Consider the following 24,888-nt stretch of genomic DNA (forward strand, 5'->3'; position numbering starts at 1 on the left):
TCTGATCTAGTAACCTGGAAGCAATGTCATGACTGGCATCTTCAAGGCACCAGTTTTAAAAGAAATCGAAAGTATATATAAAAAAAAAAAAAAAATGCAGATCTTAAGTTTTGAATACTACAAGTGCAGAGTAGGGGCTTGGGGTCTTATATGGTACCGTTACTGCCCATTGCCATCACAAGGGATGTTTACATCCCTTGTGACAGCAATAAAGGTGATATAAAAAAAAAGAAAAAAAAAAAAGAAAAAAGGGACAGTGTAAAAGCTACAGAAGATCAGCACCTGAAAGACAGTCAAAAATCAATTATGTATGTATGTATGTATGTATGTATATATATATATATATATATATATATACCCCCCCCCCCCCCCCCCCAACAGTTTTCACAGTGCTATAGTGCTAAGAGACAGGATACAATACAGAAGATTAAGGACAGATGTGGACAAATTGCAGCACCAGAGCCCAGGGGCGGACTGACCATTCCGGCACTGCCAAGGGCCCCATGTCACTAGGGGGCACCATCAGGGGTTGCCAGCCTCAGTAAGCCCAGGGACAGTATGTAAAAAATCTGTGTTTTTTAAAAAAAATCACAAGAGTATAGCTCTCTCTAGTACCTTTTCAGTGTGTGTGTGTGGCCCCATAATTACCTGGGGGCCCCATAAGTTGTCAGTCCGCCCCTGCCAGAGCCACATCTGGCCCTCATACAGTGACCAAGGCTTGTCAGCCGAAACGCATCTGCTTTTGTTGTTTTCCTACATGTGCCAATAAATATTTCTTACGGATTGGAGATGCCAGCTATTTTTCTATTTTACCTACCTATTTGCGAATTTGAAGGACACCGTTGCCGGAGCACCCTCCTTTCTGTTTGTATATCCACTGCTGTGACAAACAGTACAAAAATGCCTTAATTACCGGTATATAGTGCCTGGCTTGCCAAAGCACCTCAGGTTACCTCAGGTGTTCCGTCAGCATCAGCAACCCGTCTATTATATTAACCGGAAGGGACGCCACCGCCATCTTGGTACCCTTGTCCGCAGCAAGGCTACAGTTAGAAGTCGGCAAGCAGACATCTTTTTACACCCACAAGTCTTGTATTTTACATGTATTTTTACCAGTAAACTGAGCTTATATACTATATAAAGCTTATATAGTATATAAGCTCAGTTTACTGGTAAAAATACGTGTAAACTGCAAGACTTCGGTGGGTGTAAAAAGATGTCCGCTTGCTGACTTCTAACTGTAGGCTTGCTGCGGACGAGGGTACCAAGATAACGGCAGCGTTACTTCCGGTTAACTCCGCTTGCTGACTTCCAACTGCAGCCTTACGGCGGACGAGAGTACCATGATGGCGGCGATGGAACGTCACTTCTGCATGGTTCTCTCCCGGAAGTGACGACTTGCTGGCCGAGACGGACAGACTCAGGCGTAAACAGCAATTTCGGGTCTGGTCTCAGCCAGCGTTACAGTTTGGACTAGCATTCGCGACCCCCGGCAAATTGCCAAACGACCCCCGGGGGGTTGAGAACCGCTGGGCTAGACCATGCCATGTGGGTCTCTGGATGCGCACAGCCTGGATCAGGGGCAAGCCTGCAAGTGCGCTCCCATAAATAGTGGCTTCCTATGGTGGTGCACAGAGAACAGGAATGAGAGCACCGGCAAGGGACCTGAGAAGAGGAGGATCATTGTGTGGAGCAGATAAGTAATGTTTGTCTTTTTTGTATATTTAACCTTTACAGCCACTTTAATGTCAGGTGCCATCTCCTTCTAAAAAGGAATGCTTGCATATTTCTTTCCCCAACTAAGGACAGGCCTTAGCCATTATCATCACCAGTAATAAGCAGCAGAAATGCACATTAACAATGCTAGTAAATAGTCCATTAGTACAGCAAACAGTAATTTGTAGCATCACTATTGATATAAACGCAATGCTAATAGGCAAGCAAACTGCCAACTTGCTCTAATAAAATTAAATCCAAACACTAGCTGGACTAGATTTTTTTCCCAGTCATTGCTGGTCATAAACTCACACTGAGGTCATCAGAGCAAAGCATTGTGGTAACATGTACGGTGGCACACTGCCATTCAGAATGGCACCCCTAACCAGTGTTTACTTAAATTTTGACATCAAATTTGAATTTAGTTATAGTCTTTTGACTAAAATCCCATTTTAGATTTAGTCATATTTTAGTCGACCAAAATCTCCAGTATATTTAATTAGACTAAAATCAAATGGGTTTAGTTAAAGCGGGGGTTCACCCAAAAATCAACTTTATGCCATTAGATCCAGCATTCTGCAGTATGCTTTTTTTTTTGTACTTATCGTTTTATCAGCCGTTGTTATCCGGCTCCGAGCGGGGATTCCTTCCGGGTATAGGCGTTCCTAAGCCAAGCGGAGTTGATTGACGGCTGCTAAAGCGTGTCACGCCTTCCGAAAATACCCGAAGTGACACTCAAGTGTTTACGGAGCCTGCGCAGTCAGCTCTAAACGGCAGGCGCAGGCGCCGTAAACACCCGAGTGTCACCTTGGGTATTTTCGGAAGGCGTGACGCACTTTAGCAGCCCGTCAATCAAATCCGCTTGGCTTAGGAACGCCTATTCCCCGCTCGGAGCCGGATAACAACATCTGATAAAACGATAAGTACAAAAAAAAATTAAAAAAACAGCATACTGCAGATGTCAGCAGTATGCTGGATCTAATGGCAGAAAGTTGATTTTTGGGTGAACCTCCGCTTTAAATTTGAATGCATTATATACTCCTGTAGGAAAAATTTAACAACATGTTTATTATTTATGGTATTAAGGTTTGAACAAGCACTACAGACACAGATTTCAAGTTGCGATATAAAATTATATTTAGTTTTAGTCAGTCTTGACTAAAATGTCATTTTTGTTTTAGTCTTATTTTAGTAGACTAAAATAGTATTGATTTAGTCAACAAAATTAAAAGCGGTTGCATACCCAAATTTGATATAATATAAAGGCTAACCTGTAGGTAAAATGTATATCTCCGGTACGGTTCAGGAGATATTCCCTTGGCATGCAGCCGCTGACGTCTTCGACGCATGCGCTCTGAATGCCGGGAAGAAAACTCCCACGCACATGTGACTTCTAGTGAATAGATATGATGAGAGAACTCCACACTGGCAGTCAAAAGACAAGCTGTCAAAAGGGTGACAGGCCGGCAATCTAATGAATCTCTGCCTGTCAAAAGGGACAAGTAAGCACCCAGGAATCTCTGCCTGTCAGAACAGAGAAAGAATCCTGCACTCCTGAATCTCTGCTTGCCAAAAGAGAAGCTGACACTCATGAAACTCTGCCTGTCAAAAAAAAAAACACAAGCTGGCGCTGTCATAAATCCCTGCCTGTCAAAAGGGAGACAGGCTGGCACCCTCAAGAATCTCTGCCTGTCAAAAGAGACAAACTGGCACCCATGAATCCCTGCTTGTCAGAAAAAGAAAGAAACCTGCACTCCTGAATCTCTGCCTGTCAGAAAAAAAAAAAAAAAAAAAGACACGAGCATGCACTCTCATGAATCCCTGCCTGTCAGGAGAGAGACACGAGCATGCACTCATGAATCCCTGCCTGTCAGGAGAGAGACACGAGCATGCACTCATGAATCCCTGCCTGTCAGGAGAGAGACACGAGCATGCACTCATGAATCCCTGCCTGTCAGGAGAGAGACACGAGCATGCACTCATGAATCCCTGCCTGTCAGGAGAGAGACACGAGCATGCACTCATGAATCCCTGCCTGTCAGGAGAGACACAAGCATGCACTCTCATGAATCCCTGCCTGTCAGGAGAGACACAAGCATGCACTCTCATGAATCCCTGCCTGTCAGGAGAGACACAAGCATGCACTCTCATGAATCCCTGCCTGTCAGGAGAGACACAAGCATGCACTCTCATGAATCCCTGCCTGTCAGGAGAGACACAAGCATGCACTCTCATGAATCCCTGCCTGTCAGGAGAGAGACACAAGCATGCACTCTCATGAATCCCTGCCTGTCAGGAGAGAGACACAAGCATGCACTCTCATGAATCCCTGCCTGTCAGGAGAGAGACACAAGCATGCACTCTCATGAATCCCTGCCTGTCAGGAGAGAGACACAAGCATGCACTCTCATGAATCCCTGCCTGTCAGGAGAGAGACACAAGCATGCACTCTCATGAATCCCTGCCTGTCAGGAGAGAGACACAAGCATGCACTCTCATGAATCTCTGCCTGTCAGGAGAGAGAGACACAAGCATGCACTCTCATGAATCTCTGCCTGTCAGGAGAGAGACACAAGCATGCACTCATGAATCCCTGCCTGTAAGGAGAGATACAAGCAAGCACTCATGAATCTCTGCCTGTCAGGAGAGAGACACACGAGCATGCACTCATGAATCTCTGCCTGTCAGGAGAGATACACAAGCATGCACTCATGAATCCCTGCCTGTAAGGAGAGATACAAGCAAGCACTCATGAATCTCTGCCTGTCAGGAGAGAGACACACGAGCATGCACTCATGAATCTCTGCCTGTCAGGAGAGAGACACACAAGCATGCACTCTCATGAATCTCTGCCTGTCAGGAGAGAGACACGAGCATGCACTCATGAATCCCTGCCTGTCAGGAGAGAGACAAGCATGCACTCATGAATCCCTGCCTGTCAGGGGAGACACACAAGCATGCACTCATGAATCTCTGCCTATCAGGAGAGAGACACAAGCATTCACTCATGAATCCCTGCCTGTCAGGAGAGAGACACAAGCAAGCACTCATGAATCTCTGCCTATCAGGAGAGAGACACAAGCATGCACTCATGAATCTCTGCCCATCAAACCAAAAAGAAACCAGCCTTCATGAATCGCTGCCTGTCAGAAGAGAGACAAGCCGGCACGCTCATGCTGTCATAACCTACACAGCCAGGAATTACAGATGTTGTGTTTACTCAACATGGGCCTTCTGCTGTACTTTGGCTTTCCTGAACTGCTCTTAGAGAGAAGACAAGGACATTTCTTACCCGTGCAATATAAAAAAGCAACCAGCTCTATACATTACAATAGAAACACATCGTATGAAAATGATTTAAATGCTTCAAGGCAAATACCAAAGAAAGCTACAGGTGATGAGAGACACTGGGTAGATTATTAAACATGAAGCAGCAGGGACAGGTCTGTCCAGTCCAGCACATGTCATACCCGTGCCTAATGCAAAGACAACCGGTGAGTCTAGCAGCAGATTGAGAAAGCCGTGAATCTCACAATCAACAAACATCCACTGCAGGGGAATCCTCCTGGTGCACAGGGATTGGTTCCCCATAAGTGAATGTTTGGTGAAAGTCATATTCACTGCTTTATAAATGGGCCCCTTGTAATACTCCTGGTGTCCCCAGAGACTACATTCAGGTGATTTGTAAGTAAAGCACGTTAGGGTAGAAATGATTGAGCATCAGATTCCAGGCAGGAAATTCCTGCATATAAATGCGACATAGTCAATGCACATATTTGCCAACATGCGTGCAAAAGCTTTTCTTGGGATGTGTCCTACCTGCATATCCGGGGAAAAAAAACAAAAAAACAACACTTCCCTTAGTAAAAAAAACACAAAACACTGGCTAAGCAAACAGTTTGATCGCCCTAGGTGCTGAACCCCCTTCCCAGCCAGTGTCATTAGTACAGGGACGGTGAGTATTTTTAGCACTGATCGCTGTATTAGTGTCACCGGTTCACGCAAAGTGTCAGTTAGTGTCCGATTGTCTGCAGCAATATCGCAGTCCCGGTATAAGTCGCTGATCGCCACCATTACTAGTATAAAAATTAAATAAAAAAAGTTCCATAAATATATACCATGGTTTGTAGACACTATAAAATTGTGTAAACAATATATGCTTATTGGGGCTTTTTTTTTTTTTTTAACCAAAAACTTGAAACGGAATACATTTTATCCTAAATTGATAAAGAAATTAGATTTTTTTTTTTATTTTTATTTTTTTTATTGGATAGGGTTTAGAGCAGTAAGAAAAAAAATTGTGTTTAAAAAAAAAAAAGTCAGTCTTTTCTCGTTTATAGCGCAAAACAAAAGCAGAGGTGATCAAAATCTTTGTGCGCACAAAAGGACATACATTTTATTCGGGTACATCGTCACTGGACCGCGCAATAGTCCGTTAATTGCCTGGTTATGGGGAAGTTTACAGGTTTTTACTTTATTTTAGGCTGGGTACACAGGCGTTGCTAGGGGGGTGCGGTCCGCACCGGGTGACACCCGCTAGAGGGGTGACACCATCCCGTTTTATTTTTTTTAGCTGACATGCCCAGCTTGCCCTGTGCAATCCCCAGCCTGCCCTGTACCACCCCAGCCTGCTCTGTGCCACCCCAGCCTGCCCCACCCCAAACTTTCCCATGCCACCCCAACTTTCCCTGTGCCACCCCAACTTGCCCTATACCACCCCAACCTGCCAAATGCCACCCTAACTTGCCCTGTACCACCCAACCTTTCCCATCCCAACTTGCCCTATGTCCCCTAACTTACACTATGCCACCCCAACCTGCACCACCCTAACTTGCCCTATACCACCCCAACCTGCCCTATGCAACCCTAACTTGCCCTATGCAACCCCAAACTACCCTATATCACCCCAACATGCCCTATACCACCTTAACCTTTCCTATACCACCCCACTACACCAACCTGCCACTATACCACTCTATACTACCCTAACCTGCCACTATACTGCCCTATACTATCATTTACAGGAGCTGGTTTGGGGTGCGCCCCGTGCCTGTGCGCTGCCTGCTTGGTGCTGTGCAGCCTAGACAGAGGGAGGGTGACACCATGTTTTACCGCACCGGGTGACACCACCCTAGTGACGCCACTGGCTGGGTTCATGAGGCTGCAGGTCACAGCAGGGGTCCCCATTCGCCGTTTTAGGTCCGATTTCAGACCGCGTTTTTGGCTGAATTCAGACCTGAAAAGGCACAGGACCCTGTACAATTTGCACCGGAGTCGCCCTGGAGATGAGGAAACTGGCTCCATAGAATGCTGGTCACAGTCTCCTGACATGCGCATCGGTTGTGGAGGAAAACCCACATCCAATTCACAATAGTGTGAACCCAGCAAGGGGCAACGTGTGATACAGGAGCTTTTTTTTGGAGCCGGATTATACAATCTCATTCACAATCATTTTTTTGCCCCATCAACTTTTATTATGGGAGCAGGGGCGGACTGACCATTGAGTCACTTGGGCACTGCCCGAGGGCCCCATGCCACCAGTGGGCCCCATCAGGGTTGCCAGGCTCAGTAAAACCAGGGACAGTATGTAAAAATCTGTGGGTTTTTTTTACATCTGTCCCTGATATGTCCGAAACTGACATGCTTTGGATGTAAAAATACAGAGATTTTAGCTGCCCCGCCTCCTGGCGTGGTGGCCATCTGTAAGCCCGTCGGCCCCATAATCTTCTATTGCCCCGGGGCCCCATGAGAGGTCAGTCCGCCCCTGGAAAACCATGCGTGAGCCCTGGTTAAGATTGCAGCGATCTGACATGTCAAAATCGCATGCCAAATCAGCGGCTATTGCTGGCAATGTCAACCGTCCGAATCGGTGCGACGCTGCATTTGCGGCGCCGCACAGATTCCCAAAAACGTTTTTTGTATTGCTTTCCGCGACTTCGGGGTGCGATTTTAAATAGACATCTGTGCAGTAACCCGTGCAGATGTCTTAATACCCTACTCCCCCAGAAGTCGGGACTAACATGTGCGAATGAAATCGCGCTGAACTCGCATGATTTAATTCCCGCGGTCAGTGTGAACTTAAGATAAAACGCCCCCCCAAATGCTTGCTATTGAAGTCTATATGGGGACGAAAACATCAAAATCTGCCTGAAAAGAAGCTCCTGTGGTTTGTGAACAGACACCATTTAAAACAATGGGGGGGGGGGGTTTGCAACGTTGAGCGCTAAGGTGTGAATGGGGCCTTAAAGCGGTGGTTCACCCTGCAGAACAACATTTCAGCATAAAATCCGGCATAGTAGCGCGAGCTACACTATGCCGGTCTTAATTTTTTTATCCCCGTACTCACGGTTATATCGTACATAGACGATTCCGTCTGCTGCGGGGAATGGGCTTTCCTAGCAAGAGGGAGGGTGATTGACGGCCGGCTCTGGCACGTCACGCTCCCCGAAGACAGGTCTCGGCTCTTCACGGCGCCTGCGCACAGGCTATGCGCAGGCGCCGTGAAAAGCCAAGCCTATTTCGGCTATTTCCGGAGAAGCGTGACGTGCCAGGGCCGGCCGTCAATCACCTTCCCTCTCCATAGGAACGCCCATTCCCCGGAATCTTCTATGTACGATATAACAGTGAGTACGGGGATAAAAAAATACAGACAGGCATACTGTAGCTCGCGCTACTATGCCGAATTTAATGCTAGAGGGAAAAAATTTTTTTTTTTTTTTTATATAGGGTGAACCCCCGCTTTAAGCTAGCCATACATTATTCAATTTCCTTTAGATTTACGTCACCTATGTAGTGCAAGGGCTCGCCTGATCGCAAACAAATCAAAAAAGCGTTTTAGACGTGACCTCATATTATATGGTTTTGGTAAATCTAAAAAATGTACACCCCCCCCCCCCCCCCCCCAATAAATGATGGGAATGAAGATCTGTGTACAATATCATCCAATGTCGTCAGAGATCAATAGACACCCTGTGATTACGCCATATACAGTCAATCAATCTTGTATTTGTAGGTATAGTGCAGGCCACATAGACATCAATAGATGCCATATACAGCCGATCAATATTGTATCTGTAGGTATAGTGCAGGCCACATAGACATCAATAGATGCCATATACAGCCGATCAATATTGTATGTGTAGGTATAGTGCAGGCCACATAGACATCAATAGATGCCATATACAGCAATCAATATTGTATGTGTAGGTATAGTGCAGGCCACATAGACATCAATAGATGCCATATACAGCAATCAATATTGTATGTGTAGGTATAGTGCAGGCCACATAGACATCAGCATTAAAGATGGATTATGATGGAAGGGAATCAGTCCAGGCTGGTGACAGCTGCTCCCCTCCCCCCTCCTCTGTACTTTGATCACATCTGAATACACTGCCATGGTATAGATCAGCACCATACACACCTCTAGGTGATGACAATAATAAGATTGTGTGATCGCAGTCCTACCTGCAGGTGATGTCCCTCCTCTGGGGCTCTTAGGAGACATCCTTTCTGCCCCGTCCGCCATGATGACAGCTGTCAGTGTATATCCTCCAGCCCCCGGTACATGTGTGCTCCGCACTGCTGATCTCACGCTACATATGTGTCCGTCCGCCCGGCCGCCGCACTGCAATCCCAGCACCGAGCGGGGAGGGAATGGAGGAGGCGCAGTGCGGGGGAGGGAGGAGGATCACTCCGCTCTATACCTTCTATTAGGTGCTTAAAGGGGACGGGAGGCTGCAGGTTGGAGGACAGCTGGAATTTAAAGGGATTGTCCTCTGGTAAAAAAAAAACAATCACTGCTTAACCACTTAAAGCGGAGGTTCACCCAAAAAACAAGTATATAACATTACATTCAGTATACCCCAAACATGTACAGTATGCCGTTTTTTTTGGGGGGGGGGGGGTGTGCATACGGTATTATCGGTATTTTCGTTCCGGCTTCCGGGTACTCGCTCCCGCGGGACTGGGCGTTCCTGTGCAGTGCCGCAATGTCATCTAGGACTTCGCCCATATGATTGACGTGCCTGAGAAAAACTCCCACCGGCGGATAAGGCGCGTCACGGCTTTCCGAAAGTAGCCAAACCGCGCGTCAGCTCTATACGGCGCCTGCGCAGTCAGCTCTACACGGCTCCTAGTCGGTGCGCAGGCGCTGTATAGAGCCGACTCACGGTTTGGCTACTTTCGGAAAGTCGTGACGCGCCTTATTCGCCGGTGGGAGTTTTTCTCAGGCACGTAAATCATATGGGCGAAGTTCCAGATGACATTGCGGCACTGCACAGGAACGCCCAGTCCCGCGGGAGCGAGTACCCGGAAGCCAGAACGATAATACCGTATGTACACCCCCACCCAAAAAAAATAAAACGGCATACTGTACATGTTTGGGGTATACTGAATGTAATGTTATATATTGTTTTTTGGGTGAACCTCCGCTTTAAGCCCCAGAAGGATTTATCCCCTTCCTGACCAGGCAATTTTTTTGCGATACGACACTGCGTCGCTTTAACTGACAGTTGCGCGGTCGCGTGACTCTGTCCCCAAACTAAACTGATGTCCTTTTTCCCCCACAAATAGAGCTTTCTTTTGGTGGTATTTGGTCACCTCTACTGTTTTTATTTTTTGAGCTATAAACAAAAAAAAGAGCGACAAACATAAAAACCCACATTTTATACTTTCTGCTATAAAACATTACCCCCAAAAATATGTAAAAAATCAAATGTATTCATGAGTTTAGGCCGATATATATTCTGCTACATATTTTTGGTTAAAAAAAAAAAATCGCAATAAGCGTATATTGATTGGTTTGCGCAAACGTTATCACGTCTACAAAATAGGGGATAGATTTTTTTTTATAATTTCTTTTTTATTTTTAGCGGGACTGCAGCATTGCGGCGGACAGATTGGACACCTAACTGACATTTTTTGGGGGAACAGTGACTATAATGCCTAGTACACACGATCGGTTTTCCCAGCGGTCAAAAGTCAGCCGGGAAAACCGTGGGGAAAACCAGGAACCTGCTCTGTAACTTTTTCCCCCTACACACGACCGGGTTTCCCGACAGGAAAACTGCCATGAGAGATTTGGTCGGGAATCCCGGCCGTGTGTATGCGCCATCGCAGTGTTTCCCATAGGAAAACTGCCGGGTCAAAAACCGCCGGGAATCTCGGCGAGAAAAAAGAGATGGCAAAACCGGTCGCGTGTACAAGGCTTTACAGTAATCAGTAAAAATATGTATGGACACTGTACTAATAATATTGTCAGGGAAGGGGTTAACATCAGGGGTGGTCAAGGGGTTAAATGTGTTCCCTCCAGGTGTTTTCTAACTGTATGGGGGGACTGTGTGACTGGGGAAACACACAGATCCATCTTCCTGCTTAGAAAGATAGGATCTGTGTGATCTCCCCTGTCAGAACGAAGATCTGCCTTGTTTACACAGGCAGATCCCCCTTCTGTCACTGCGGGGAACAATTACAGGTGGCCAGCGGACATCGAGTCCTGATTGGTTCCCCCGCACATGCCCACAAAAGCAAGTTCCGGGATCGTGCCACCTTGCCACAGTATAATGATGGCGGCTGGTTGGCAAGTGGTTAACCACTTTGGTACCAGCCTGTATGTATACACCCCTTCATTACCATCCATGGTGGCTGGTGCTCCACTTTTTTTGGGGGGGGGGGTGGCAAACAAACCACCCGACCCCACCCCCTTTCCCCTCACTCGGTCAATCAGCAAACAAACCCCCCTCCTTCGCTCGCCCACCAGCTCCACACTTACCCCATCAAGGTCACGGGCAACTTCGGCGGCTTCCCCCTGTATCTCCTCCTCAGGGGCTTCCCCCCTGCTTCTGCTCCCAGCCAGCCAATACGATCGCTATTGTCACAAGTGGGTGGATTCAGGGTGAAGTGCTACGCGCTCCTAGGCCACCATTTTGAAGCCAATTAAAACCTCAGGTTCTAATCATGTGCTTCAAAAAAAGAAAATAACCAATTTAAAGTTATAGCGTCTTCAAAATAGGAGATAGTTTTATAGCATTTTTTATTAATATTTTTTTTTTACTAGTAATGGCGGCGATCTACCATTTTTATCGTGACTGCGACATTACGGCGGACACATCGGACACTTTTGACACATTTTTGGGACCATTGTCATTTTTACAGCGATCAGTGCTATAAAAATGCACTGGTTACTGTGAAAATGACACTGGCAGTAAAGGGGTTAACCACTAGGTGGCGCTGTAGGGGTTAAGTGTTCCCTAAGGAGTGATTCTTACTGTAGGGGGGCGTGGCTTGCTGTGACACGTCACAGGGATGACAGGGAACAAGATCAGTGACAGTGTCACTAGGCAGTGTAAAAGGCATGGTACACTCACAGGCTGCTGCAGTAACAGCTTCGTTTCCATGTGATTGCTGTGATTGAACACACAGCAATGAGCAATCACAGTAATGAGATCCGCTGTGTCCGGTGGTCACCTTGTGGGTGCATGCTCTGTGAGTCACGCACAAGCCTTTGATGCGGTGTAACGTGCAGGTACGTCAACCTTCATCACTGCTGCTCCTGTCCTGACGTTTATTCGCTATGGGCAGAAGAGAAGGGGTGTAGTTTACATACGTACAACGTACATAGTGCAGGAATCAGGTGTGTAACCTGTATAGTGAAGAGGTCAGGATTATATTCAACAGAGCACCCCCTGTAATTCTTTTCACCACCACCCTCTTATAGGGGCTGCTTTCTGCCTTAGGGGAGACCGCCCAGCCTGGGGAAGAGGAAAATGACTGTCGCCAGTAGGAATAAGGTACAGTAAAACCTTGCGAGCATAATTACTTCCAGAAAAATGCTTGTAATCCAAAGCACTTGTATATCAAAGCAAATTTCCCCATAAGAAATAATGGAAACTCAAATAATCTGTACCACAACCATTTATCCATAGGTCCTTCAGTCTGTAGTCCATATAAAAAGATTATAGCAATGTGATAGGTTGTGTAACCATAAAACGTCCATCCACAAATGGAAGCCTCCACAAGGGGATTAGAAGCAAAATCCATCAGGAGCTACAGAGTATAAAAGAGAAGAGAGGCGCCTCTAAGTGTAGCAATATGTTGCTAAATGTTGTACCTTCATTAAATGTAACCATATTGCTACACTTAGAGGCGTCTCTCTTCTCTTTTATACTCAGCTGAGACATAATGCTACTTGTATATCAAGACATTGCTTGTATATTAAGTCAAAATGTATTAAAAAAATTAGCTTGTCTTGCAAAATGCTCTCAAACCAAGTTACTCTCAAACCAAGGTGTTACTGTAAGTATCAAGGCTTTTAGGCAAATCTGTCGCTTTCTGCACAACCCTGTGAATCAAGCAGATTTATGCTTCCCTGTCCGGGAGCTGGCATCATGGGCATCCGCTGAATTTTTTTCAGATGGGGGCGCTTCGGCAGCGGCGATACACAGTCGCATTTTATCCTTTCTTCGACCGCTAGCGGGGGTTAAAAGCGCCCCCCCATACGTTAAAATGTAAAAACACCCCACTGTGCCCCCTGCATCTTTCAATATCTCTTTGTCACTACTGTGTACTCTCCACAACTGCACCTCTGGACCCCTTTACATTACACAGCACCTCACAGCTCTGAACTCCTTTACTTTACACAGCACCCCACAGCTCTGGACCCCTTTACATTACACAGCACCCCACAGCTCTGGACCCCTTTACATTACACAGCACCCCACAGCTCTGGACCCCTTTACATTACACAGCACCCCACAGCTCTGGACCCCTTTACATTATACAGCACCCTGCATCACTGGACCCCTTTACAATTACACAGCACTCTGCATCACTGGACCCCTTTACAATTACACAGCACTCTGCATCACTGGTCCCCTCTTCATTACACAGCACCCCTTTCCCTTGACTGAAACACTACACTATATTGACAGTATATTTATTTCAGGTCTAAAAGAGGAACGTTTTGGAATGAGGGACAAATGGATTTGATTCCAGAAGAGGGACAGGCACTCTAAATAAGGGACAACTAGAGGGGAAGGTAGCTCTCCAGTCACTGCTTAAATCGGCCCCAGGGCCAGTTCGGCCCTGCTCCTGGCTCTCCCTGGCGATTCCAGGGGGGGGGAAACGACCCCCCTTGCCCTATGGAGCGGACGCCCATGGCTGGCATGTCCTAGGTCTGGCCACAATATTACATCAGAGACAAACATCAGAAATCACAGGGCCCCTTGCCCCTATTTTACAGTCATGTGAAAACGTACAGTTGTGCTCATAAGTTTACATACCCTGGCAAAATTTATGATTTTTTGGTCATTTTTCAGAGAATATGAATGATAACACAAAAACTTTTCTTTCACTCATGGTTAGTGTTTGGCGGAAGCCATTTATTATCGATTAACTAAATTTACTCTTTTTAAATCATAATGACAACAGAAACTACCCAAATGACCTCAAAAGTTTACATACCCTGGTGATTTTGGCCTAATAACATGCACACAAGGTGACACAAAGGCGTTTGAATGGTAACCATCCTCACCTGAGATCTGTTTGCTTGTATTTAGTGTGTGGCCCAGATTCTCATAGAATTACGTTGCTCCTGGGCAGCGTAACGTATGTGATTTACGTTACACCGCCGCAGGTTTACAGCGTTAGTGCCTGATTCTCAGAACACTTACCTGTAAACTTGCGGCGGTGTATCGTAAAAGCGCTCGGCGCAAGCCCGCCCAATTCAAATGGGGCGGGCACCATTTAAATTAGGCGTGTTCCCGCGCCGAGCGTACTGCGCATGCTCCGTCGGGTTTACCCGACGTGCATTGCGCTAAATGACGTCGCACCGACGTCATTTGCTTAGACGTTAACGTAAATGGCGTCCAACGCCATTCACGGACGTCTTACGCAAACTACGTAGATTTTAAATAAATTTAGACGCGGGAACGACGGCCATACTTAACATTGGCTGCGCCTCCATAGACCCAGGGGCAACTTTACGCATCGCAAAGGCTACGGAAACGACGTAAATTCTCTGCGTCGAGCGTTTGTACGTTCGGGAATCGTCGTAATTTGCTAATTTACATAAGCGACGGGGAAAACGACGTCGGCGACACCTAGCGGCGGGAAAAAAATTGCATTTAAGATCTGACAGCGTAAGAGCCTTACGCCTGTCAGATCTAATGGGTATCTATGCGTAACTGATTCTAAGAATCAGTCGCATAGATACCCGGGGCCAGATTAGGACTTACCTTACGACGGCGCAAATGGTGTTGCGCCGTCGTAAGGCCTTTGAGAATCTGGGCCTGTGTGTATAAAAAGTCAATGAGTTTCTGGACTCCTGACAGACCCTTGCATCTTTCATCCAGTGCTGCACTGACATTTCTGGATTCTGAGTCATGGGGAAAGCAAAAGAATTGTCAATGGATCTGCGGGTAAAGGTAGTTGAACTGTATAAAACAGGAAAGGGATATAAAAAGATATCCAAGGAATTGAGAATACCAATCAGCAGTGTTCAAACTCTAATCAAGAAGTGGAAAATAAGGGGTTCTGTTAAAACCAAACCACTAAAATTTCAGCCACAATTGCCAGTAAAATTGTTTGGGATGCAATGAAAAACTCAAAAATAACTTCAAGTGAAATACAGGACTCTCTGAAAACATGTGGTGTGGTTTCAAGATGCACAATAAGGAGGCACTTGAAGATGGGCTGCATGGTCAAGTTGCCAGAAGAAAGCCATTACTACGCAAAGGCCACAAAGTGCCCCACTTACAATATGCCAAGCGGCACAGAGACAAGCCTCAAACCTTCTGGCACAAAGTAATTTGGAGAGATGAGACCAAAATGTAGCTTTTTGGCACAACTATAAATGCTTAATTTGGAGAGTCAACAAGGCCTATGATGAAAAGTACATAATTCCTACTGTGAAACACGGAGGTGGATCACTGATATTCTGGGAATGTGTGAGCTACAAAGGCACAGAAAATTTGGTCAAAATTGTTGGCAGTATGTTATCAAAATATACTGGAGGAACATTTGCATTCATCAGCCAGGAAGCTGTACATGGGACGTACTTGGACATTCCAACATGACAATGATCCAAAACACAAGGCCAAGTCAACCTGTCATTTGCTACAGCAGGTCTCCTGACCTCAATATCAATGAGCCACACTGGGGAGATGTCAAATGTGCAGTTCATTTTCAGCCCAAGAATTTACAGGAACTGGAGGCATTTTTGTCAAGAGGAATGGCCATCTTTACCATCTGAGAAGACAAAGAGCCTCATCCACAAATAGCACAAAAGACTTTAAGCTGCCATTGATGTTAAAGGGGGCAATACACGGTATTAAGAACTGGGGTATGTAAACTTTTGATCAGGGTCATTTGGGTAGTTTTTGTTGCCATTATGATTTAACCACTTGCCGACTGCCCGCCGTCAATTGACGACAGCAGAATGGCAATCCTGAGCAAATCGCCGTAGCTGTACGGCGGGAGCTTTAAGGAGTGAATGTGACGCGTGCCACCGCATCTCTAAGGAGCCGATGTGTGTGCCTGGCGGCCACGATATTTGCCAGGCACCCGCGATCGCTCCTGACAGAGCAAAAACAGGCATTTGTGTGTTTAAACACACAAATCCCCATTCTGTCAGGGGTGAGGATACTGATCTGTTGTTCCTAGTATATAGGATTCAAAGATCGGTCTCCTCCCCAAGTCAGTCCCACCCCCCACAGTTAGAACACACACTGGGGGAACACATTTAACCCCTTGATCGACCCTAGTGTTAACCCCTTCCCTGCCAGTGACATTTATACAGTAATCTGTGCATTTTTATAGCACTGATCACTGTATAAATGTCAATGGTCCCAAAAATGCGTTAAACGTGTCTGATCTGTCCACTGCAATGTCGCAGTCCTGATAAAAATTGCTGCCATTACTAGTTAAAAAAATAAATAACAATTTTATAAATCTACCCCCTATTTTCTAGACGCTATAACTTTTGCACAAACCAATCAACATACGCTTATTGCGTTTTTTATGTTTTTTTTTTACCAAAAATATGTAGAAGAATATATATCGGCCTAAACTGATGAAGAATTTTGTACTTTTTTTATTATAGCAAAAAGTAAAAAATATTGTGTTTTTTTTCAAAATTTCGCTCTCTTTTTTTGTTTGTAGCACAAAAAAGTAAAAACCGCAGAGGTGATCAAATACCATCAAAATAAAGCTCTATTTGTGTGAAAAAAAGGACATCAATTTTGTGTGGGTACAACGTTGCATGACCGTGCAATTGTCAGTTAAAATGAAGCAGTGCTGTATCGCAAAAAAATGCCTCGGTCAGGAAAGGGGGTAAATCCTTCCAGGGCTGAAGTGGTAAAAAGAGTAAACACAGTTGACTGATAATAAATGGCTTCAGCCAAACACTAACCATGAGTGAAAGAAAAGTGTTTGTGTTATCATTCATATTCTCTGAAAAATGGTCAAAAAATCATAAATTCTGCCAGGGTATGTAAACTTATGAGCACAACTGTAACTACACCCCATGGAAATTGTTGATTTAATGCTTATTTAACCAAATGGCAAAAATTTGACACAGTGGGCCGGATTCAGAAAGAGATACGGCGGCGTATCTCTGAGTGCGCTCGGTTGTATCTATGCGCCTGATTCAGAGAATCAGTTACGCATAGATATCCCTAAGATCCGACAGGTGTAAGTGTCGTATCTTAGGCTGCAATTTCAGGCTGGCCGCTAGGTGGTGCTTCTGTATTTTTACACAAGGAATATGCAAATGAGTATTTACGTCGATTCAGAAACGAACGACCGCCGGGCGCTTTTTTTTTACATTGTTTGCGTTCGGCTTTTTCCGGCGTATAGTTACCCCTGCTATATGAGGCGTAGCTAATGTTAAGTATGGCCGTCGTTCCCGCGCCGAGTTTTGAAATTTTACATTGTTTGTGTAAGTCGTTTGCGAATACTGCTGGACGTAATTTACGTTCACGTCGAAAGCAATGACGTTTTGCGCCAGATTTTAGAGCATGCGCACTGGGATGTTTTCACGAACGGCGCATGCGCCGTTCAAAAAAAATTCAAATACGCGGGGTCAAGCTAAATTTTAATAAAACACGCCCCCCACATCCCCATTTGAATTAGGCGGGCTTACACCGGCCCACATACGTTACGCCGCGGTAACTTAGGGCGCAAGTTCTTTCTGAATACGGAACTTGCGCCCAAAGTTACAGCGGCGTAACATATCTAGGATCCGTATCTAGGAATCTAGGATACGTTACGCCGGCCAGACAGATACGCTCAGGTATCTGAATCCGGCCCTGTATATTTATTTTAATGATCTAAATTAACAAAAAAACAGATGTATCATATAAAAAAGCAAGAGCGCCCCTCATTTATCAACATTTTAAATCCATAAAATTAGAATCTGCTGTTCCATTTTGGGTGCCAAACTTGAATAACCTCCTTATAGTGTATGCTGGTGGTACGAACCTGTCTTATTTAAACATTAGATTATCCAGGGCAGGGGTCATGAATGAAAATGTACAGAGGTCCGAATCTGATGTTTGTGCAATAACACATCACAGTCCCCCCAGTACATCAGTGTCTTCAACCTACCCTGCACATCACAGTCCCCTATTTACACCAGTGTCCTCAGTCCCCCTTTTACATCAACATTGACACCCACAGCAGTTCATAAGAACGGAGTGCGATTGTCATTTGGTGCAGGAAAATGCACAGGAATCGCTGCGAATCCTACACTGCATCAGTGTGAACCAGGATTTAATGTAAAATGCCATGTCAGACAAAAGAAAGCAAACTACATATCCAACTCTTGATAACCATTATTCTATTTATGGTAAACTCTTTGGCCCCTTTCACACTTGCAGACCGTATGTCCCTTTTTTATCCATCCGTCTTCTTATGAATAACGGACATTCATGTATCCCTATGGGATTGCGCTGTACATATGAATGCAGCCCCACTGTATATATGAACGCAGCCCCACTTTTGTATATGAATGCAGCCCCACTTTTGTATATAAATGCAGTCCCACTTTTGTATATGAATGCAGTCCCACTTTTGTATATAAATGCAGTCCCACTTTTGTATATGAATGCAGCCCCACTTTTGTATATAAATGCAGTCCCACTTTTGTATATAAATTCAGTCCCACTTTTGTATATTAATGCAGTCCCACTTTTGTATCTGAATGCAGCCCCACTTTGTATATGAATGCAGCCCCACTTTGTATATGAATGCAGCCCCACTTTGTATATGAATGCAGCCCCACTTTGTATATTAATGCAACCCCACTTTTGTATATGAATGAAGTCCCACTGTGCATGGCACTCACCATGGCATTGCCTCGATCACACACAGCAGGTATCTCCTCTCCCGACGTGTGTCATGGAACAAACAGGAGCTGTAGGTCTGTGTTCGGCAGGGCAGTGTGCTCTAGCAAGGTCCCCCCCTAGACGAGCTTGTGTGATAGACAAAACACTGATTCAATCAGTGTTCCATCTCCATCTACTATCACACAAGCAGGTCTAGCACAGGCAGCACAGCCGAACACAGACCCAGCTCTCACACACAGCGAGAGATGCCCGGTGTCATACACGCAGGAGAGAGGGGGAGCGCTGCAGTAAGCTACAGCTCAAAGCAGCCTCAGGACAGGCAGCCTACCGGGCTGGGCCAGTCCGGCCCTGGTGATGAGAGAGAGAGTGAGAGACTAGGCAGCGGCAGCTGCAGGCACCGCAAAGCAGTTTTTAAAAGCCAATGTGACATGATTGTCTCGGGGGGGGGGGGGAATGCCCTGTTGCCCCCCCCCCCTGGATCCGCCGTTGACCTACCGTGTGTATGGCCCATCAGACTTTTGTCCTTCAGTCCAAAGTTTTAGAATTTGCTTTAAAATCGGACTGATGACCGATCAGTCAAAACCGATGGTTAGTACGCAAAAGCATCAGTTCAAAACCTGCGCATGCTCAGAATCAAGTCGACGCATGCTTGGAAGCATTGAACTTCGTTTTTTTCAGCACGTCGTTGTGTTTTACGTCACCGCGTTGGGCTCGATCGGATTTTGAACTGATGGTGTGTAGGCACATCAGACCATCAGACTTTAGCCTTCAGTCCGTTTTTATCGGATGGACTGATCATGTGTACAGGGCCTGAGACCTGCTATTCTTTTTCTTTGCAGTCTGAAAACATCCTTCTGTGTTAACAGTGGCCCTGCCCCATTTAGTCTGCCGCTGAATGCAACCTTCTTTGTACTACAGGCGATAGAAATGGCTGGGCTTCATTCTACCATCCTACAAATGTAATGCTTTTATTTCCCTGGTGACAACTCTAAAAGCCATTACTGCTTCAATTATCTTAAGGCCGGGTTCAGATATGTGCGAATTGGATGTGGCTTTCCCACCGCATCCAATTTGTATGACAAGTCTGACCAGCTCGCAATGGAGCCAGTTCACACATGTCTGGGGTAGCCGCAGTCCGCATTCCAAAAGGGTCCTGTGCGTGTTCGGTCCAGTTCAGGTGCAAATTCAGGTGAACAGGGACGCACCAGACCTAGGGTTGCCACCATATCTCTTTAAACCTGAACACATATGAATTACACAGGTTCTAAGGCTAATTTAACGCAGATAAGACACCAAGTGAGTTTAATTACCACTTAATCAGCCACAGAACCTGTGTAATTAAGATGCTTTTGGTTTTCAAGGGATGAGGTGGCAACCCTAATGACCTGTACACACGATCATATTTCCAATCGGAAATAAACTCCGACGCGGTGACGTACAACACTACGACGAACCCAGAATAATTAAGTTCAATGCTTCTGAGCATGCGTCGAAATGTTTCAGAGCATGCATGTTTTTTTCTCTGTCGGACTTCCATAGAGACGAACGGAATTTTCGATCAGAAAAAATGGGACATGTTCACTTTCTAAGTCCGTTGGAATTTCGGGAGGAAAAAGTCAGATGGGGCATACACACGGTCGGAATATCCGATGAAAAAATTCCTTCTGACTTTTTCCATCAGAAATTCCGCATTAGTCCAGACCCCATGCTGGGAAGCGCGGCTGGACACAAGTGAAAACGGCCTTAAAAGGTTTACAATGAATTCATCAAAATGTGTCACTCTTTCAGACCTCTGCAGGTATTACAGAAGGATACAGCCGGACCTCAAACCCTTCAGAGCATACACAGCTGAGTTATCTCAGCCAATCAGTGCCCACCTTTGAGCGGTAGGTGGTTAAAGCTTAGTTTTGTAAAGTTGGGGGCAGATTCACGTAGAAATCTGTTACGCTGCGGCGGCGTAATGTATCCCATTTACGTTACACCGCCACAAGTTTACAGCGTAAGTGCCTGATTCACAAAGCACTTACCTGTAAACTTGCGGCGGCGTAGCGTAAATCCGCTCGGCGCAAGCCCGCCTAATTCAAATGGGGCGGGCACCATTTAAATTAGGCGCGTTCCCGCGCCGAACGTACTGTGCATGCTCCGTCCGTAAAATTACCCGACGTGCATTGAGCTAAATGACGTCGCAAGGACGTCATTGGTTTCGACGTTAACGTAAATGGCGTCCAGCGCCATTCACGGACGACTTACGCAAACGACGTGAAATTAAAAATTTTGACGCGGGAACGCCGGCCATACTTAACATTGGTTACACCACCCAGAGGGCATGCTTAGTTTTACACGACGCATCTCTACGGAAACTACGTAAATTTAGATCGACGGGCAAAGCGGACGTTCGTGAATCGGCGTAACTAGTCTTTTGCATATTCTACGCCGACCGCAAAGGAATCGCCACCTAGCGGCCGGCCTAGAATTGCAGCCTAAGATCTGACAGTGTAACACAGTTACACCTGTCGGATCTTAGGGCTATCTATGCGTAACCTGATTCTATGAATCAGGCGCATAGATACGACAATCGTATCTCAGAGATACGACGGCGTATCAGGAGATACGCCGTCGTATCTCTTTTGTGAATCTGGCCCTTGCTTCACAAATATAATTCCATTTTTTTTTCCCCAAGAATGCAGCATATCAGGTATTACTGAAAGACACATGAAGCTGGAATGAAAATAACATATTAATTTTGTATTTTATATAGCTAGTCATAGTTAATACACATATTTAAGGTTCCGGAAATAACAGAGATTTACAGTCAGACATTATTGGTGACAGGGTGATTGAGGTTAAAGTTGAAGATGCTAATTTTCTGTAATGTTAAACATACAAAGCTTCACTGTTGTTGCTCAGCTATGACTTACTCAGCTGACTTTGACTAATTCCATAATTTTCTTAACTCAGTTTACAAAATGAGTGTGTAGGTGAGTTCTTACGAGCTTTAGTTTATGGTACATTTTCAAATATTTAGCAAATACTACTTATAACCTTATAGCTAACCAACTACAGTATATATTGAACCGTGGATACATTTCCAGCGGATGTTGGCTCGAACTTGCGTGTTTGTACTTTGGACTTTAATCCGATGGACTTGTGTACACACGATCGGATTAACCTCCATTGGACATTTGTTGACGAAAATTTTGAGAGCATTCACACCGAACATTTGTCTGATAAAAAAGCAAAAACAATTGTCCGATGGAGCATACACATGGTTGGATTGTCCGATCAAACACATCTTTCAGATCGTTGTTGTCAAAAAGTCAGATCGTGCGTATGGGCCTTAAGGGTTACAGAATCCTACACCCAAAGGCCCCGTACACACGAGAGGATCCATCCGCTGGAATTGATCCGCGGACCGGCTCCAGCGGATAGATCCCCTGGTGTGTACAATCCAGCGGATCCGGTGGACCGTATCCGCGGATAAATCCTCTCGTGTGTACTAGGCCAAAGACTGACAAAGTAACAATAAGCCATAGTGTTTATTTTGATGAAAGCCCATCACCAGAAACACAGATCCCTGAAAGCTATAAAGTAAATATTCCAAGCAAACCAGAAAAAAAGGTCGACCAAAGCGAACCTGTGCAGGAGTTAGAACAAGAGGTGGCCCGGGACTGCACAGAAAGCAAATCCACAAGTGGATTAATCTTCCAGTATGAGGAAGGAAGTTGGTCTAGTCGAAAGCAAACAACTATCGCTCTTTAACTGAAGCAGAGTACATTGCAGATAGATAGATAGATAGATATGTCAAAACCAATTCCCATTTTTGAAGACAACCAGGGATGTATAAAGCTTATGCAATCAGAAAGGGACAATCCTAGGACCAAACACATTGATGTCAAGTATCACCTACTGAGGGACAATCAAGAGCAAGGCGTTATTGACATTCAATACTGTCTGTCAGAGGAGATGCACTCCTTTGTTGAAGGAACGTCATGGTTATATCCAGAAGAAGCTGAATATAATTTGACAAAGCACATGCTGTTGAGAAGGGGTGTTGGAAAAAACAACAGCATGGTTGCTAAAAAATTGACAATAGTGTATGCATTATACCTCCAGCAGGTGGCATTGTATGTGTATACATGGTAATGTGATCAGAGGAAGTGTTATCTCTCTCTGTGTATGTAGTGGTATTCTCCTTGTTCCTGTTCCCTGCTAAAGACATGCTGTAAGACATGTTCTCCAAAATTATGAGGGCCACATTGTATAGGATAAAAATATTTGTGAACGAAAGAAAATGTTTTATAAATGAATATATCATTGTGTATATAGACAGAATTCTCACCGCTCCAGGTGAGCCTTGTGATGATCAGGGGTTGTTGAACCACCAGGGTGCTGGCAATGCGGTAATGGCAAAAAACAAAAGAACAAAAGCTGGACAGCCGCACTCCAAAATTTTCTTTAAAAGAGATGTCTTTATTTTCAACTGTGCATACAGTCACTGCAAGCCCACAAAAATCAGTATGGCCAACGTTTCGCACTGGCGTCAGTGCTTAGTCATGGCTGAGCACTGACGCCAGTGCGAAACGTTGGCCATACTGATTTTTGTGGGCTTGCAGTGACTGTATGCACAGTTGAAAATAAAGACATCTCTTTTAAAGAAAATTTTGGAGTGCGGCTGTCCAGCTTTTGTTCTTTTGTTTTTTGCCATCATTGTGTATATGGTCGCAGTTGCCTGTGCAGCATAAATACGCTGCATGCGCACAGATTAAATTTTACGAATGCATACTACCTGTGTTTTGGGACATTACGTCTGTGTGCATGTGCTACTTTACACTATTAGCAGCACAAACCTGTATACAGCCACCTTTATCCATTCAAAACTATAGACGGCTGTATGCAGCGCCAAGACATTCTGGGCACCAGAGTGTTTATGCTGCACACTTTCTTTATTAAAATGGCCAGCAGGAACAAGCTCTATTTATTGCTATAGCTGTGTGGTAGCAGGGTAGCAGGGAAGGAGCAAATCTGGGTGGAGGAAGTTCAATCTTCCTGTGAAAGCTGGGGCAAGCACATCATTGGATACCAGGATGCCAGCGGTTCTAGCAACCAATAACAGCACAGCGGGGGGTACATCACTTGATACTATCTGCGGGCCAGACAGAATCTCGTAGGGGGCTATAGCTTGGAGACCCCTGGCCTAGAACACAAGCTTTATAGGGCCACACTCTCCTCCAAATAAATCAAATTATAGTAAAACCAACTAATTCATGCACCCTGACCCACCGAACGCATGGATTTCAATGGGGTATTTTATTAAGCACATGATTAGAGCCTGAGGCTCTAATTGGCTTAAAAAAGGGGTGGGCTCGGGGAGCAAAGAACTGCGCCCTGAGCCCACCCAGTTGTGTGACAATAGCGAATTAATATTCGCTATTGTCTTCCTGATTCTCTTACTGGACAATCAGGAAGTGGGTCTTAAGACCCAATTGGCCGAGAGGAGAAGGGACCGTATTAGTCGCCAATGAGGAGGAGACGCAGGGTGAAGCCGCCATTAAGCCACCATGGAGGAGGAGACACAGGGTGAAGGCGCCAAGGAGGAGATGCAGGAAGGAGCCGAAGCTGCCTGCGACCCAGATGGGGTAAGTGTGGGGCTGGTGGGAAAACGAGTGAATGATGGAGGGGGATTGGTTTGACCAACCGTTTGCTGCCCCCCCACCACAAAAATGGAGCACCAGCCGCCACTGGGTATAATGACCAGAATATGCCTGTCTAGGAAGATGATGCCTGCAGCTATCATTCAGATATCATTCTTTTCTGCCGGCGATTCTGT

At 45.5% G+C, this 24,888-nt stretch overlaps 1 protein-coding gene across 10 annotated transcripts in view; it reads right to left on the reverse strand.

Moving 5' to 3' along the window:
- The window catches only part of MAP7D2 (MAP7 domain containing 2), a 167,357-nt gene extending 157,934 nt beyond the window's left edge, over window positions 1–9,423 (reverse strand). For 4 of the 10 annotated variants that reach the window (XM_040338237.1, XM_040338236.1, XM_040338231.1 and 1 more), the window contains exon 1: window positions 9,184–9,421. In XM_040338237.1, coding sequence (XP_040194171.1) covers window positions 9,184–9,244 — 61 coding nt within the window. In that variant the 5' untranslated portion in view covers window positions 9,245–9,421. Of the gene's footprint in view, window positions 1–9,183 lie in introns of all 10 variants that reach the window. The other 6 variants (XM_040338229.1, XM_040338232.1, XM_040338228.1 and 3 more) reach the window with 3 other exon arrangements.
- Between the last annotated feature and the right edge of the window lie 15,465 nt (window positions 9,424–24,888).

This window comes from Rana temporaria, chromosome 2, assembly GCF_905171775.1.
Source record: "Rana temporaria chromosome 2, aRanTem1.1, whole genome shotgun sequence".
NCBI lineage: Eukaryota > Metazoa > Chordata > Amphibia > Anura > Ranidae > Rana > Rana temporaria.